The sequence below is a fragment of the Paramisgurnus dabryanus genome, chromosome 13, assembly GCF_030506205.2.
Source record: "Paramisgurnus dabryanus chromosome 13, PD_genome_1.1, whole genome shotgun sequence".
In the NCBI taxonomy this organism is placed as follows: Eukaryota; Metazoa; Chordata; class Actinopteri; order Cypriniformes; family Cobitidae; genus Paramisgurnus; species Paramisgurnus dabryanus.
Genome location: NC_133349.1, coordinates 19,770,748 through 19,789,371, shown reverse-complemented (window position 1 = coordinate 19,789,371; position 18,624 = coordinate 19,770,748). Strand labels below are relative to the sequence as shown.

At 42.2% G+C, this 18,624-nt stretch overlaps 1 protein-coding gene across 1 annotated transcript; it reads right to left on the bottom strand.

Annotated features, from left to right (window-relative positions):
- Window positions 1-2,317: 2,317 nt before the first annotated feature.
- On the bottom strand, window positions 2,318-18,357 carry LOC135743155 (uncharacterized). The gene is made up of 8 exons (XM_073811708.1): window positions 18,327-18,357; window positions 14,072-14,383; window positions 13,680-13,985; window positions 7,675-7,782; window positions 7,463-7,543; window positions 5,085-5,596; window positions 4,399-4,422; window positions 2,318-2,407 (listed from the first exon to the last, which is right to left on the bottom strand). Exons 1-8 carry the CDS (start codon window positions 18,355-18,357, stop codon window positions 2,318-2,320), a joined length of 1,464 nt encoding a protein of 487 aa, XP_073667809.1.
- Between the last annotated feature and the right edge of the window lie 267 nt (window positions 18,358-18,624).

Below are 18,624 nucleotides of genomic sequence, written 5' to 3'. Positions count from 1 at the left end.
GCCGGCGTGACGTTCTCGCCCCTCTGTAGACCAACGAGCTCGCCGAGAGGGTTTTGGCCCCCGGCGTCACGTAGGAAACCACTGTCCAGTCGACGCATCGCGTAGCCAGCTATCGTAAGTCCGCCACCCTGGTAAATAATATATGACCTGTTAAAACTGCCAAATCAACAGGGAAGAGGAGTGTGTTGTGAGAGCTGTGCAGAGAGCCATACCTACCTCGAAGCGGTAGTCAGCAGACATCTGTGGAGAGAGAGAGAGAGAGCCAGTGTGAACGCTGAGATACCGAACTGTGAAGAGAGCCATACCTACCCAAAGCTGTAGTCAGCGCAGAGGTGAGAGAACCATTGGAAACCGATTCATGGTGCCTTTGTGTCCCCGCAGTCATCTGTGGAGAGAGAGAGAGAGAGAGCCAACGTGAACACTGAGATGTTGAGCTGTGGAGGAGAGCCTAGAGTGGCCGTTATTTTAAGTTCCCCTTTCCCCTTCCTTATTTAATATTTTTAAGTAAATTAAATAAAGTATATTTTAATTTTATGCTTACCTTGTGTGTCTGGTCATTGGGGTGGCTTTGGGAATCTCCTCGAGGTGGAGAAAGGGGCGTGACCTTATTTACATCTGGGTCCACCCCTACCTGTGACAGATTTGGCGTAGTCGGCAGGGCACCTCGGGTTGAGACCAAGGTCCCCCAATGACCTACCACGGTTTTTTTTTAAAAAAAAGTAAAGTTCCCACCAACGCATTATCAGTCCCCAAACAACGCGTTCTCGGGACGAGAACGGATTGGCGGGGGAGGATGTCACAAGGTGACGATCTTTTTAAGGGCGGAACCAAAGTTAGGGAAGTTTTGGTTCCGCCCGGAAGTTTCCCCACCGGGCCGCATATGAAGACGGACCTTTTTACTTCCTGGTTTCCCGGGCGACGCTGTTAGGGCTTTACGAGCCACAGGTGTGAGGCATTGGTTAGGCAAAGTGTGATTGGAGGCTGGAAGACAATGAAGCACTTAAATAGCTCTGTTGGAACACAGAAAGGGGGCGATTCACACGAGCGCGATGGACACGAGAGGCGAGTGACACGGGGGAGCTCCTTTGCCGAAGGCAATACAAAGACACGCACCTTCTGAAGAGCCCGAAGCTCTGTTGATCCGGGGATCGCTAAAGCGAGCGGAGAGAGGACAGAGCCATAGGAGGCGAAAGGAAGGAAAGCGGTGGATCTTTTGAAAGGAGCACCCCGAAATCGCTTATTATCCCTGTTGTTGACTTACATTGATGAAGATACCGAAGACCTTATAGGTAGAAAAATTAAACGAATACTGACCTTGGATGAAAGAAACGAAGGAAGGAAAGACGCACCATTGTGAGTATACGTTTGTGGAAAAGTGGTGTTGGTGGCTGAAAACCACCCTGTCTATGCATCTGGAGTCCTAGCAGGGTGAGATCAACCTTGGGGAACGTGGGACGAAGAAAGTGCAGCAGTTGTGAGTAACGGAGTCTCCTTATGGAGGTGTTGTGCATGTATTTGACCTGTATATCTCTTGAGTGTTTCCGAAAGAGAGTGGGTGGCCCTACCCCTGAACCAGCGTGGTGGGTGAGCCGAAGGGTCTTTGTGCTGAAACAGCTCCAGTGACGAAAACAAACACTAGGCCGAGTTACCATCTCCATATTTTCGTCCAGAGCGAAGTAAAGGAAGACGGGCGTCTATTGTGTGCACTGAGCGTGGTGGGTGAGTCTTGGATGTAGAAATTTTCACTTGAAGTGGTGCTGTGTAATGCTGTGTATTGCAGTGAGATTGCTGTTGTCTTGTCTGACGTACCCCCGCCTCCAGTCACTCGTTCCTGAGACGACGAAGAGGAAGAACGGTCCTAGAGTAAGACCTGTACATGAATATGCTGTGAGTGTGTTTCAGTCTTAAAATCACGGAGTGGCATCTCGAAGTATTTTCCCAGCCAAACGCTCGGCGGACTTGAGTTTAGGAGTGGCGGTGAAGAACTGTGCTATTGACGGTGTGTGAGTATTACCTATAATATTGCTACCTTACCTGTGTCTTTTTATCATCACAGAGCTTGAGGCGAGGGAGATCCGCCGCCCCGAGGTCTCGACGAAAGGGCGCCCCGGTCCAGTTTTCGATTGACCAACGGGTCTCGAGGAAAGGGCAGCGCTCGACCCGGTGTGCCGGCGTGACGTTCTCGCCCCTCTGTAGACCAACGAGCTCGCCGAGAGGGTTTTGGCCCCCGGCGTCCCATAGGAAACCACTGTCCAGTTGACGCATCGCGTAGCCAGCTATCGTAAGTCCGCCACCCTGGTAAATAATATATGACCTGTTAAAACTGCCAAATCAACAGGGAAGAGGAGTGTGTTGTGAGAGCTGTGCAGAGAGCCATACCTACCTCGAAGCGGTAGTCAGCAGACATCTGTGGAGAGGGAGAGAGAGAGCCAGTGTGAACGCTGAGATACCGAACTGTGAAGAGAGCCATACCTACCCAAAGCTGTAGTCAGCGCAGAGGTGAGAGAACCATTGGAAACCGATTCATTGTGCCTTTGTGTCCCAGCAGTCATCTGTGGAGAGAGAGAGAGCCAACGTGAACACTGAGATGTTGAGCTGTGGAGGAGAGCCTAGAGTGGCCGTTATTTTAAGTTCCCCTTTCCCCTTCCCTATTTAATATTTTTAAGTAAATTAAATAAAGTATATTTTAATTTTATGCTTACCTTGTGTGTCTGGTCATTGGGGTGGCTTTGGGAATCTCCTCGAGGTGGAGAAAGGGGCGTGACCTTATTTACATCTGGGTCCACCCCTACCTGTGACAGATTTGGCGGATGTCACAAGGTGACGATCTTTTTAAGGGCGGAACCAAAGTTATGGAAGTTTTGGTTCCGCCCGGAAGTTTCCCCACCGGGCCGCATATGAAGACGGACCTTTTTACTTCCTGGTTTCCCGGGCGACGCTGTTAGGGCTTTACGAGCCACAGGTGTGAGGCATTGGTTAGGCAAAGTGTGATTGGAGGCTGGAAGACAATGAAGCACTTAAATAGCTCTGTTGGAACACAGAAAGGGGGCGATTCACACGAGCGCGATGGACACGAGAGGCGAGTGACACGGGGGAGCTCCTTTGCCGAAGGCAATACAAAGACACGCACCTTCTGAAGAGCCCGAAGCTCTGTTGATCCGGGGATCGCTAAAGCGAGCGGAGAGAGGACAGAGCCATAGGAGGCGAAAGGAAGGAAAGCGGTGGATCTTTTGAAAGGAGCACCCCGAAATCGCTTATTATCCCTGTTGTTGACTTACATTGATGAAGATACCGAAGACCTTATAGGTAGAAGAATTAAACGAATACTGACCTTGGATGAAAGAAACGAAGGAAGGAAAGACGCACCATTGTGAGTATACGTTTGTGGAAAAGTGGTGTTGGTGGCTGAAAACCACCCTGTCTATGCATCTGGAGTCCTAGCAGGGTGAGATCAACCTTGGGGAACGTGGGACGAAGAAAGTGCAGCAGTTGTGAGTAACGGAGTCTCCTTATGGAGGTGTTGTGCATGTATTTGACCTGTATATCTCTTGAGTGTTTCCGAAAGAGAGTGGGTGGCCCTACCCCTGAACCAGCGCGGTGGGTGAGCCGAAGGGTCTTTGTGCTGAAACAGCTCCAGTGACGAAAACAAACACTAGGCCGAGTTACCATCTCCATATTTTCGTCCAGAGCGAAGTAAAGGAAGACGGGCGTCTATTGTGTGCACTGAGCGTGGTGGGTGAGTCTTGGATGTAGAAATTTTCACTTGAAGTGGTGCTGTGTAATGCTGTGTATTGCAGTGAGATTGCTGTTGTCTTGTCTGACGTACCCCCGCCTCCAGTCACTCGTTCCTGAGACGACGAAAAGGAAGAACGGTCCTAGAGTAAGACCTGTACATGAATATGCTGTGAGTGTGTTTCAGTCTTAAAATCACGGAGTGGCATCTCGAAGTATTTTCCCAGCCAAACGCCCGGCGGACTTGAGTTTAGGAGTGGCGGTGAAGAACTGTGCTATTGACGGTGTGTGAGTATTACCTATAATATTGCTACCTTACCTGTGTCTTTTTATCATCACAGAGTTGAGGCGAGGGAGATCCGCCGGCCCGAGGTCTCGACGAAAGGGCGCCCCGGTCCAGTTTCGATTGACCAACGGGTCTCGAGGAAAGGGCAGCGCTCGACCCGGTGTGCCGGCGTGACGTTCTCGCCCCTCTGTAGACCAACGAGCTCGCCGAGAGGGTTTTGGCCCCCGGCGTCACGTAGGAAACCACTGTCCAGTCGACGCATCGCGTAGCCAGCTATCGTAAGTCCGCCACCCTGGTAAATAATATATGACCTGTTAAAACTGCCAAATCAACAGGGAAGAGGAGTGTGTTGTGAGAGCTGTGCAGAGAGCCATACCTACCTCGAAGCGGTAGTCAGCAGACATCTGTGGAGAGGGAGAGAGAGAGCCAGTGTGAACGCTGAGATACCGAACTGTGAAGAGAGCCATACCTACCCAAAGCTGTAGTCAGCGCAGAGGTGAGAGAACCATTGGAAACCGATTCATGGTGCCTTTGTGTCCCCGCAGTCATCTGTGGAGAGAGAGAGAGAGAGCCAGCGTGAACGTTGAGATATCGAACTGTGAAGAGAGCCATACCTACCCAAAGCTGTAGTCAGCGCAGAGGTGAGGGAACCATTGGAAACCGATTCATTGTGCCTTTGTGTCCCAGCAGTCATCTGTGGAGAGAGAGAGAGAGAGAGCCAACGTGAACACTGAGATGTTGAGCTGTGGAGGAGAGCCTAGAGTGGCCGTTATTTTAAGTTCCCCTTTCCCCTTCCCTATTTAATATTTTTAAGTAAATTAAATAAAGTATATTTTAATTTTATGCTTACCTTGTGTGTCTGGTCATTGGGGTGGCTTTGGGAATCTCCTCGAGGTGGAGAAAGGGGCGTGACCTTATTTACATCTGGGTCCACCCCTACCTGTGACACTATCACATGTCAGGACAGAGATAGGGAAAGCTAAAGGGACATCGGGCGCCCGCTTGTTCTTACAATATTTATGATTGTTACTTCTGACGTAGCGGGAACCCAACACATATCAGTTACCAGTGCTGTTTGCAGATGAGAGTTGAGGCAGAGGTCGGAGTGCTCTCTCAGATGGAGGGGGAGGGCGGGCTGGGCTGGGCCCGAAGGCTTTGGTGGTTGAGGAGCCCGCCGTTTTTTGGTTGATATTTGGGGACTCGCAGCAATAGAGTGGGAGAGCTTTGTTCCAGCAAATACCAGTTTCTCCATTTTCTCTGAAAAGCATAGAAGGGGTGATGTTGGAGAGAGGGAGAGAGAGTGTGACGACATCAGCTGTGATTCTGGTGTTCCTGAAGGCTGGGAGAGAGTGTTATCATGCATTCCATGGTTGTTGTTATCAACAGAAACGTCCTTGGGTGTTGATTCACAATCCAGCTGTAGCGAGGTCTGTGGGCAGGGCTCAGCCTGAGCTGTGTCTGTGAACAGTAATTGTTGTAACTGCAGAGTTTTATCCTTGTCATCTGAATGTCCATCCAGGTGCTGGTGTAAAATCCTGTGGTCATTTCCGCTGTTCAGTAGTGGACTGGCACACTCAGCTGATGGATGATGCATGGAGAAAAATATATAGTTTTTAAGCAACCTAGCACCTAGTTTGTTTGGGTGGATATCATCTGTGTTAAAAAGTTGCCTTTGATTCCAGAAGATATTGAAATTGTCAATGTAATTCAGTCCTCTCATGGTGCAGGTTTTTTGCAGCCATGAATTTAAACTTAATAGCCGAGAAAACATATTTTTGTTCCTCGGGCTGGGAGAGGTCCACTGATGAAAGATTGAACTTTCAGTTTTGCAAGTGTTTCAAAAAGTTCATTGAAATCCCCCTTAAGGAGCTCAGACTGCTCTTTCCGAATATCATTCTTTCCCACATGTATGACAATCCGACTGACAGACTTATGTTTCATCAGAATGTTGCAAAGTTCCTTGTTAACTTATCAGAAACCGTTGCCCGAAGAAAACAGTATGTACGGGTAGCATTGCTTTCAAAGTTTCTGATAATATTGTCACCCACTATCAGCGTGCTTGGCTCGGCTGCTGTCTGAGCGGAGCGTCGCTGCCTGTATGATATTGAGCGTCTGTTAGCTCCGTAAGCTACTGGCTGATGTGATCTGTGTCCATTAACATTTGGGGATTCTTCACCCAAACTCATTAGTGCTTCAAATCTATTTTCAAGCTGTACAGGGGGTGGTAGAATACCAATATTGGCTACTCGAGTTGTACCCATATCTGGGGTAGATGATGCTAATGCAGCAATTTGTGACACTCGTGACAGTCTAATGTCTTGATTAGATAAGCCAAGTGTGTGCGCGTTGTGCACGCTATACATTATGGTCAAGCATGCGTCCTTACAATAGCATAATGAACAACGTGCAACGCACCACTGACTTTAGAGTAGTTTTTTTCTGGTCAGTGGCGCAATTGTTTTTTGAAACTGCAAAATAGCATCAGGGATGGTTTGCGCCGGAACACGCCTCCTTTTTTGCGCTGAACCGCCCAGGGAGCGCAAGTTCATTCCCTAGTTTGCCGACGTGCGTCTGTGGAGGGAAAAACCCGCTGTGCGCCGGTGCAAAATACGAATGATACATGCATCACTGACAAAGTCAATTGCGCTGGGTGCAAGATAGGGCCCCATAAGTTTCTGGTTTCGTTTTCGTTCCGTGAACCGGTTGAAATCCTTGGCTAATAGTAGTTGATAAGCACAATGCAGAATAAGGTTTTGGATGTGTTCATTAAACACAACTGTGAAAAAAAGTGATGTGTGGAAAAGTCATAAAGATATTATATCATTATCTTTATCATCATTAATTTCTGAACTTACCGTAATTATGTAATATGAATTAAATGAATATGAACAATATGAATTCTAAATAAATAACTTCATTAAAAGTTATTTCTTTGCTGCAATACAAGTTCACATATTATATTTTTTAGGCTTTACCATAAATAAAATCATCATAATTTAAGATCTCAATTAAGAAGACATAATGTTAGGAGTCCAGAATTTTAATTAAGACATTTTAAGAAAACTATGCAAAGTTAAAACAGATTGAAGCAGATATGAAACAAGTCTCAATTCAGCTACATTACACAAACAGCCTGAGTCTGTCTGTTAGCATATTTAATGCAGGCTATGCCATATTGATTGCCGGAAAATTATGTTTTTGAATGCGTTACTCATATACATATAAAATCCAAATTTTTACTGTGTTGTTGCAAATTATAAAGGGAGTATTTTATTTTAATATTGTTGATATCACTTTCTTCTAGGTGGTCTAAGTCATTCTTCTGTTTTCTAAAAAAGAAAACCTTAAATTAATATGAGTAACTTCTTGTAAATATATTAGCCTAAATCGTTCGCGCTATATGTTAATGTGAATAATCAGATTGTGTGATGGGTTAAAACTCACCAGCTCTTCCTGTACAGATGATCAGAAAAACAATCACAGTAGGAGCAGTGAATGCTGTGATCTCAATAATCACTATAATCACTATGAGACAGATGTGTGGACAGACAATACAGAGAATAACAATATTAAATCCATTAAATCTGTCAGTAACTACAGATTAAATCAAGGGTATAAACAATGAAGCAGGGTGGTGCTGTAATAAAACTTCATACCTCTGTATAATGACACCCAAATCTTACTGCCTTCAGTTTCTGATGCATTTGTAGTTGATTTTGTCTCAAAGTTTGTGGTGGTGATTGGTGGGTTTGTCACAGCTGGACCTACATAACAGATATGTTGGCTTAGGTGAAACTCAGCTCTGTTAGCTCAGGTGAAACATACAGTATTGCGGGCTTAAACATCACATAAAACATCAGAGAACAATGAACTTTTCAAATTGAATGAAAGCTCAGATGTAAAACCCTCTAAAGCCCTTTTCACACAGACATTCCTGGAAAATACACAGAAAATGCACCCAGAATTTTTCCATGACGGAAGTAAGTGCAGTTATGATAGCAAAATATGTGGGAGAGCATTGCTAGAATATAAATATATTGTACTGCAATATTGTAGTGTTTAAGTATTACCATTAAATCAAAACTAAACAATAGATTTGTAAATGAAAAGGTTTAATAACAGTACTGACATAAAGTTACAATTGAAATGGTTACACTAAAAGTGCATGAAATGGTAATGAATACATGTACAATTAACTGTTTTCAATGTATTTGATATATTATATATCATAAATGACTGTATTAAAATAATATAATTCAACCCTCAGTGGTATAAGTCTGCAGTAGTGCACTGTTCTCTGAGCCTTGCAATTTATTGTATATAATTTCCTATTCAGTCCAAACGCAGTAGCCTAAACAATTATAATTTTTGCCATAATTTTATTATTACTCAAGTAAACTTATTCAAAAACAAAAGGATACAAATGGGTTTGTGTTTTCCCCTATATTTCTATTTCTAAAAAAATGATGGGTCTTGAAAATACCTGTTGGGTTGATAAAGTTTGGAAACCCCTGATAAACAATACACAAGCAAGATTTCTCAAGTAGCCTATGCATTGGAAACAAATGGAAAAAATCTGTATCTTTTTTGTAGTACTTAGATCATGCCTATTGCCAAATAACTTAGGCTAAGGTAGGCCTTCATTGTGTTAAAAAAGAAAACATCATGGAACATACATTGTTGATTCATTGATTCATTGTTACATCAATGACTTGGATAAAAAATATACGATTTGTAAATCCTTTTCCTTTTAGAGGCCGTTCGTATCAAGATGCGGTCAAGTTTATTTTAAATATAGACGCGTGGCCGGCAAGCACACTCAGACGCGTCTGAAACAAAACTCGTGTTCACAAGTAAGCGCTTTAAAAAGCAGAAGAAAGCAGCACGTCCTGCATTTTCCATGCTTTTTAGATGTTAATGAACCCTTATGCAATAATTTTTCCAATAAGTGGTCGGGACTCGGGACACAATCAACTTGGGCATAAAGCGGTGGGGACATCTCTCACCCGCAAATACGCGAATGGGGCTGCTGTGAGTTCTAGCAGTCTAGGAAGGCAACCTTCATCCCCGTGGAATGACAACAGCTCTCCCTATTACCAATCCGGGCCTGAGCTCAGGTAAAGAAGAAAAGCATAGAGAATCCAAGAGCAGATCTCATGGAGACCAGCCCAAAGACAGATGAGCACAATAACAAGAAGCCCAGAAGACCCCCAAACTTGGTCTTTTATCCCCTTTCCTTGACCATGTGACTAAACCCAACATCATACATTTAAACTGACCAATCAGAAGACCACCTTAAACCCCCATTTTGAGGAGCTGAACGATATATCTTCTTGCAATAACAAGCGTGCAGTTTTGTTTATTATAAGCTCCAGGGCAGTGGCGGCTGGTCACCAGGGGGCGTTGGGGCGCCATCCCCCAAAGTTGGCCAGAGAGGAAAGCTACTTTAACATGTAACAAAAAAGTTAAATATATAATGCAAATTCATACAAATTAAAATCGTTTAGTATTTCACTGTTAGTCATGTTATCATTTATTTAAAAAAATAAAAATCAAAACTAAGTTTGTAGTGTGTGTATCATGTTTGTGTGTCTGGGGCGCACCCCTAACGAGTGTGTATGTAGGTCAGTAAAAAGGGTATGTGACGTGAGGCTGAGCTCTATTTGGCTGGTTTCGGATATACCTTGGGGCGCAGGACTGTGCGTCCCAAACCCTCCCACTTATGTTGCAAGCGATCATCAATATTGTTTTTTATGTCTTTGACCTCATGTGATTGGTTCATTTTCAGAGTCTCATAACCGTCAGCAGATTGCCATATAACTGCTAGATACAGTACTGATCAGTGAAAGTAAGTTAAATATCTTGAGATAAAAGAAAATATGATTTTATGCTTACAAAATCACCTTTACAAGGCGTTCAGTTGAAGAATAAATGAAGGACTAAGGAGCTTGGACCAGATTGAGCAGCAGGAAATGATCATTGTCGAGTTTACATTTTCTGTGGCTTAGGCAACTTTACTGTGTGTGTGTGTGTGTGTGTCTGTCTGTGTGTTTGTGTGTGTGTGTGTGTGTGTGTGTGTGTGTACCTGGTAATTATCACGTTGTGGGGACAAAGATAGGAATACCAGTATTTTTTTGACCTTGTGTCCCCATGAGGAAACAAGCTTATAAATCAAACAAAATTATGTTTTCTTGAAAATGTGAAGTAGTAGAAGGGTTTCTGTGATGGTTGGGGTTTGGGAATGGGGTAGGTAAGGGGAATAGAATATACAGTTTGTACATAATTGACTGATAATTGACTGTCGGGATTTTCAAATGACATAGTCTAACGCAAACTCTGTGTGTTTGTGTGTGAATGATTACCATGATTAGATCATTACTGATAATAAACCCACATTATACTCAGATTTACAGATTCATAGTAGGCTACATTTATTTCATGATTTAATTGACTTGAACAGTAAAATTTTCAGGATTTAAACTAAGCAGTAGGCCTAACGAGATGTCACCAGGTGACGATTTGTGGGGGCGGAACCAAAAGTGAGTAAGATGGGTTCCGCCCGGACGACTGACTCCGAACACCGGAATTTCCGGGGTTTCCCCGAACACCAAATCAAGCCAGATTACGTACAGGTGAAGGCGATTAATACAGCGATTGCTGATAGGTCAACTAGGAGGGAAGGCAGAGTACAAAAAGAACTTTGAAGACATCAAACAGTGTGCTTTTGTGTGTGCTTTGTTGCTGCTGTGCAGACCCGTTGTGTTGGCCTATATCGATCCCTTGGGGAAGATAACGGAAGCGGTGGTGTGCTAACAGAAGATAAGAGGTTGGAGGTGACTGGGCGAAGAGAATATTGGGCGATTTCACTTGTGAGTGGGCTGAACACAAGGTCATTGTATGCATTGGTGCATGGACGTAATGACAACGAAGTGTGAGTAACAGTCAATGTGTACTTACGAAATATTCAGAAGAAGAGTTACTTGGTGTGCATTGTGAGTGTGTTGAAGGTTACCGGCCCCACTGCGGAGGGAAACGTGGGCGAGCCGTAAGGGTAACCAGGAGCATACAGGGGTTTGTTGATTATATTTACGTGCCAACATTGTCTCTCTGTGGCAAGGATAACGCCCAACCAGCCTCATGAGGGGTCTGAGTCCAGCCGGCCAAGTCTTTAACTCCCGTGAAGTGTGTGCAGAGTGCTGTGGGTGAGTTGTGAATTTTATTGCGTGTTTACACTAAAGCTTGCTGTGTATGCTGTGCTTATAGTGACCGAAGCCGCCCTGGCCCAGTGAAGATCGTGAGTAGTCAACAGCACGTTGAGGCCTGAACCACACAAGAGGAGGCAACTAAAACTTTGATCCCCTGTGTGTTAGCAAAGGCCCGCGCCAACCCAGAAAGCAGGCAGTGGTGAAGCCCAGCGGTATTTCAGCGTGAGTAGCGATTCAAGTGCACCGTACAGACCGAGGGTCATTGTTGTGGATAGATCTGCCTAGAAGAACCATCTGTGTGTGCAGAGCCTCGTCGAGAGTTCGCCCCAGCTCAAGACCCCTGTTATCAAAAAGGAGGGGGAGCCCGGGAAGCGTTCGGCTCCGCGTCACCTGACCCACCAGTCCCCACGACACCTAAGAAGCTTAAGCGGACGGGTGAAGGTATATTGTGTACAGCCGTCGTGGTGAAAGCCCACTGCCTGGAGGAGCGTTGGGTGAGCCCAAGTTTTGTGAGTAACTTACCTTTGTGGTGTGTAATCTACCTTTGCTTACAGTGACACCTCGAAGAGGAACGAACAGTCTAAATAGTGTGAACCACTTACCTTTGCTCCAGTGAATGCCCCGAAGTGAACGAAAAGCCCAAGCCTTGTGAGTAACTTACCTTTTGTGGTGTGTAACCTACCTTTGCTTACAGCGACACCTCGAAGAGGAACGAACAGTCTCAATAGCGTGAACCACTTACCTTGCTCCAGTGAACGTCCTGAAGTGAAAGAAAGGCCCACGTCTTGTGAGTAACTTACCCTTGTGGTGTGTAATCTACCTGTGCTTACAGCAACACTCGGAAGAGCCGACGACAGGCTCCAGTCTGAGAGAACCCTTACCTTTGGTCACTAACTCACCTCTGTGGAACGTGGAAGACCCCCCAAGTGCCCAGCAAAGTCCCAGCAGAGAGGACCTACGAGAGCGAGAGAGGCGAGGGTGTTAGGCAAGTAGCGACCAAGTTCTGGACCAGCCCATTAATTGTTGTTTTCCCTGTTCTGCCTCCAGGAAGAAGCGGAGGGCGCCACGGATTGCAGAAAGAGTCCTGGAAAGGAGTCCCAGCCCCCGCTCCACAGTTGAAAGAGCCCTGGAGGCGAGAAGCAGAAGCCCTTTTCCCCCTGCTTTTAAATATTTAATAAAGTTACATTTTAAGTAGTATACTCGTCTGTCTGGTCATTGGGATGGTCTTGGGAACCTCCTCGAGGTGGAAAGCTAGGAAGGGGCGTGACCCTTTAGCCATCTTGGGTCCGCTCCGACCTGTGACAGATATTCATCACCTGATAAACATCTATTTACAGACCTGCATTACTACAGTAAAAGTTTAATTTCAAGTTTGTATGCACCCCTCCAATTTTTTTTAGCACCAGCCACCACTGCTGCTCCAATACGTGACGCAATATTCTTTTATGCTGCAAAATTATCTTTGCTTCAGCGCGTTAAGTGACGAGCTAACTTACCTGATATCTACTTCAGTCCAGTTTGCTGACGTTTCTCTTTGTGAATGTTGATCTGCATGTAAATCCTGAACTGTAAAAAGCATCTAAAGAGCTGAACCATAACTTCATGTTGCCATGACATGTGCATCCTCACTATGGCACGCCCCTTATGGTATTGTTTTCTGTGTCTTGTTCACGCTGATGGTTTGCAATGTCCGCAACTTTTTAAACCCAGAAGCATTGCCCTATGGCAAGCGGCTGCATGTCCGTGTCGGTTTTAAAGATTGCTCTGAATGGGATCTCAATAAAATGTCCATCACAAAAATGGAATTATCTCTGCTTTTTGCTCAATGTATTGTTTTTGCAGAAACCTACCCATATTCAAAAGCTGATTACAAAAGAACCACTGAAGGTAGGATGAAACAGGTTTTTTGTTTGAAAGCAGAGGGTCTGTTCTTTCATTTGGTATATTGTATGTTTATATATTTAAAGAACATTTTCTGGAAGGCATTAAACTGTTGTGAAAATCGTGAAAAGCGCTGGCTGGCAACTTAAAAATAAACCCTGGCGGTGAAAGAGTTAAGCAGATTTTAAGTAGTATTTGATAAACAGGCACTCTTAAAATGGCTGGGTTATTTTTGACCCATAATGGGTAAATATTGGACAGAACACACTGCTGGGTTAAAATAGACCCAATGCTGGGTTGTTTAACCCAACTGCTGGGCTATTATTCCCCATGGTTGCATAACAACAGCCAAACATTGGGTCATTTTAACCCAGCATGTGTTCTGGCCAATATTTGCCCATTATGGGTCAAAAATAACCCAGCCATTTTTAGAGTGTGTAATACATGCAGAGAGCACATGGTTAATATCATTATCTCTTTATTGATGGAGGTGAATTTAGATGCTTTTGCCTCTGAGATTCTCAAATTATTTGTCTAAGATCTCAAATTATTTTAGTAAAATTTAGATTTCTTACCTTTAAACTTGACAGTATAGCTGGCTGAGGTTTTAATATCATTTTTCTTTTTAACCAGGCATCTCCACTTCCTGTTGTTGTCTTCATTCAGGAGTGTTGTAGTCAGAGTAATGATACATTTGCCTGGTGATAATATCTGATATCTGGAGTCTGTCTGTAGATTAACATCAGCCTGATTCACCCAGAACAGCTGAATTCCCTCAATATGGACCAAACCATCACAATGGTTACCATATGTAAACAGCTGACAGGTGAGAGTCACAGAGCTGCCTGATCTCATTTCAGTTTGTATGGATGATAGAGAAACTGAAAGAGAAATATAAGACAGAAATTTCATACTAGATTTTCCACTTAACAACAAACATTTTATTAATAAATTCTAAAAAACTTACCATGAAGAACATGTAGAAAAATCTGTGCATCAGTATGTGTTTGTCTATTCACATATTGTCTGCAGGTGTATTGTCCACGATCTTCTTTTGTTGTTTTATAGATGTTCAGAGAGCAGTCAGACCCCAGACTCAGTCTCTCAGCTCTTTTTACGTTTATCTTCTTTATTCCTCCATTAACCAGTTCTACTGTAACTGATGATCTATGTTTGCTGTAGTCCCATGTAGTTGAGGTGCAGTCAAAAAGATCATTATTACAGGGCAGAGTGACATTTTCACCTGAACTACTGAACACATGAGTCTCTCCAGCTGTACCTGAAACACAGTAGATCTGAATGATTGTTATAATTATACACATACTGGTACTAGGTATACAAAGAAGAAAACAAATCATACACTCTTAGGCAAACAACCAGAGGTGTAAAGTACTTGAGTAAATGCACACTGTAAAAAACAATACGCTGAATTTACTAAAAAATACACTGCATCATTTTTGCGTCCCTCTTTTTAAGCAAGTTTCACCTGGAATTTTAAGCAATTTTAGCTATTTTTTTTTTTTGTTTGCAATGCTTACATTTATTGGTTGGTATCACATGGGATTTTAAGCAATTTTAGCTCAAAAAGTTTAGTCTGTAGAGCTTACATTTATTGGTTGGTGAGACACAATATTTTAAGGTATTTTTAACACTGTGATTTAAGTTATTTCTACCGTTAAAGTGGTAGCACTTTATTTTACAGTACGTGTACTTACCTTGTACATATATGGTAAATAAGTTGGTGTACTTACCGACAAATGTGTAAGTACAGTAGTGTTTGATATTAGTTATCATATATGTACACTATAAATACCTGTCATTTACCCTAACTTGCCTGTAAATACTAAATACTTATATTTTACATTTATTTGTAAGTACAGTAATGTTTCTTGTCAGTTACAGTATACCTACACTATAAGTATGTCTCTGTTATTACCCAGTACTTTTCTAGAGTTACATAATAACTACCAAGTATGTACCACTGGTAAGTACAGTAATGATACCAATTAATTACCATGTAGATAGCTAAAAGTAAATATCACACATTTGTCGGTAGGTACATTATTTCCCATATATGTACAAGGGAAGTACACGTACTGTAAAATAAAGTGCTACCATTAAAGTCTTGTTTATACAATTACACAATTAATACAATTAATACATTAACTGTAAGAAAAGACACAAGACAGTAAAAATTAAAGGATTTTTTTTATTTTTAGAACTTTTTTAAATATAACATTGATTGTTTAAAACATTTTTGATTAAGTAAAAAAAAAATCATAGAAACAAGGCTGTAAAAAATAAAACACTGGATTTACTTAACCGGATAAGGATCACTGTGCCGTACACGGCACACCGCCTCCCATGCACGTGAGGCTGTATACTGTATACAATTAGATCACTACAGAACATTCATTCGAATCTCACTTTTCATTCACGATTTATAATTATATATTCGGATGTCACGTTTATTATGCAACGTCTGAGGAACAAATACACCCCCTTGTGGAATTTCAGCAGTTCCTTAAGAGGCTACAAATCATTTTTGCATCCCCTTTTTAAGGAAGTTTTACGTGAAATTTTATGCAATTGCATGGAAACTTCATAAAAAAAATGGATGCAAACATTATGCACTATATTTTTAAGTAAATCCTTTATTTTTTCAGTGCATGTTATGTTGCTATAAGGCATAAAAATTCATAAAAAAAAAAAACATTTAACATGTAACAATAACATGAATCAGCATGTAATGTCTATCGTTGTATGCCGTGTTATATTGCTAACAGGGATAAACATTCATTTTTTGGGAACCTGAACACCGTCCAGGACTATTTCAGCCTCAAATGGAGTGTCATCTAGTACTCCCCCTCTGGTGACAAATTAAAGAGATTCAAGTTACATAAAAATTAAATCTGATATATAAGATAGCCTGAAATGAATGCTGCTAATTGATTTTATTGCTTTTTTAAAGGCAGTAAATATGGTTTTTGATTAGCTGCATAGTTATTTTGAAGGGAAGCAACTGTAACCTCAATGTTACCACTGTCTCACCATAACAACCATTGTTTAACCATGATACGATAATCAATCCTGCAAAAACAATACTTTCTCTTTCCAATTTCATATATTATAATAGTGACCATCTCCACTGTGGGACATCTGCAATTATCAAATCATCTTTGATGATAACATTGCTAACATTAGATAAATATACTACATTATTTCGTCGCCAGGATGATGAAAAAATTAAGAGGTTATAGACTTTAAAATGCCAGTACATTTTTTTGACAAAACATACATACCGCTTTCTGTCTGATAATGATATTTAATGTCATCATTTAAGGCTGATATGGGGTTGTACCCACACCATGTAATAAAACAGATCCTTCAGGGCTAATCTTTATTTTGTTCTTTGTATTTACACAAATGGGCAATGTTAGTTATTGTGTTAAAAACGAATTACTCAGTATTACTTATATATATGATATCGGATAACCAACTTAAGGACAAACGTTCTCAAGGGTGTCCTACGGTGTCTTACAACAAATATAGTTAAAATCCTATTTTCATGCTGAAATTAAAGTTGCAAAACACATTTATTTAACGTTAATCTTACAAAAGTAACGTTAGTTTTCTCGTCACGCAGCTCCTGGATGATACGGTTAACATTCAATATCCCGGAAACTAGCCAACTAACCTTATTTTCAAACACAAGAAATCTGTATTTAACGTCATTTGTTAAAAATATGTACTTATTTCATTTAAAATTTTAATGTATAATGTAATGTTACTTACCTTAATTCCTGAAGAGGTCTTAAAGCTGCCGTCAGCAATTCTGGAGGATTGAATTGATTCCAAATGTTTACAATTTCATGCCCCTCCACCACTACCACAGAGCAACCTCCCTTCGATTCATCCTTGTCAGCGCATGTGCACTAGGGGTGGGCAAAAAAATCGATTCTTAGATGAATCGCGATTCGGACGTGGGACGATTCTGAATCGATTCACAAATGTCAAGAATCGATTCTTAAATGTTAGTTTACAAAATAACGTCACGTTATCAGAACCAAAAGGCGGAACTCAACTGGGGGAGCGGTGATGCACACGGACAACTTAAGAGAGCACGCACTGCAAGAGCGCATAGCGGAGCTTACAAGAGCAGAAGAGAAAGAACACTTTAAATGCTTGTAGGACTATACTGCATATATCTTTACATTGAATTTAGGGCTGTCACCATTACTCTTTTCTTTTTGAGGAGTTTTAAAAAAAATCCTTGAGTACATGTCGAGTACTCCTTAAAATAGCGGAGATGCGGTTTAGTGAAACAAACAGTATCAGAAGCATACAAATCAGCGCTACGCTGCCTCTCTCTCCCTCTCGTTTGCTCGCTCACACACACCGTGCGTGTGAATCAGGAACTGCGTGAGGCAAGAATGCGCATCCATGTGAATTTTGGAAGTTAAAGACGACTGAGCTGCAATGGCATGGCAAAACACATTTGAGAAGAAAGGCGCAGCAACTCAAAAAGACCTGCATGTTTCACAATTACTCCAAAAGACCATAATGACAATTTTGCGCGTGGAGCAGCAGTTGTGCGATCTACCAGCATTGCCTTTGCGATCGACATATTGTACACCCCTGCCCTAAACTATACGCTGACTGTTTAGATATAACATGAATATACTTCTGTAAAAATATGCACAGTTTGTTATTCAGTCGCTGGGTGCGCTGCATTATATAAATACAGTAATACTGCCAATCACTGTGTATAATGATGATGATTAGACGCTTAACGTTCGTGGAAGTTAATGCCGGTTAACATATAGAATTAATATGTCACGTTAAATTAATATTTTTACTGGTTTTAATGTCTTACAACAGAAACAGGACATGTATGTATATAAGAATGACATTATTTATCCCTAGTTGCATTAAAGTACAGTATATGACAGTTCAGAGACTAGCAAAAGCGCAAACATTAACCTGGCTTTGAAAGCAAATGCGACGTAATGACGTCACAGATATGCAAATTAGTACGTCAAGAATCGATTCTGAATCGAATCGGGACCCTAAGAATCAATTCTGAATCGATTCATGAGGGTCCAAGCGATTCCCACCCCTAGTGTGCACCAGCATTATTGTGAACGCATACTTAGCAAGAATACTTAGATTACTTACATAACACTCAGAAATACAATCAATGGTTGATAAAGCACATTTACCTGTGGAGAAGAAATGTGGCAAGCTCTGCATCCAGCTTGAACCCTTTAAAATCTCGTAGATTCCGCCATATTTCAAATGCTGGTCCGATATTGATCCTAGTTTTATTACGGTCACGGTCGCTTTCTATCTTTGTTTCCTTCTTTTCATTTGTTGTTTTCCTAGCTCTGGTTGTTAACCAAGGAATCGGACGTTTGTTAGTGAATGTTCTCTCCGCCATCACGCTGTGTTCAAACCAAGACACTTCTGAACTTCATGCATGTACGCACGTGAGGGGAAGGGGGGATCTTTGGCGTGTGC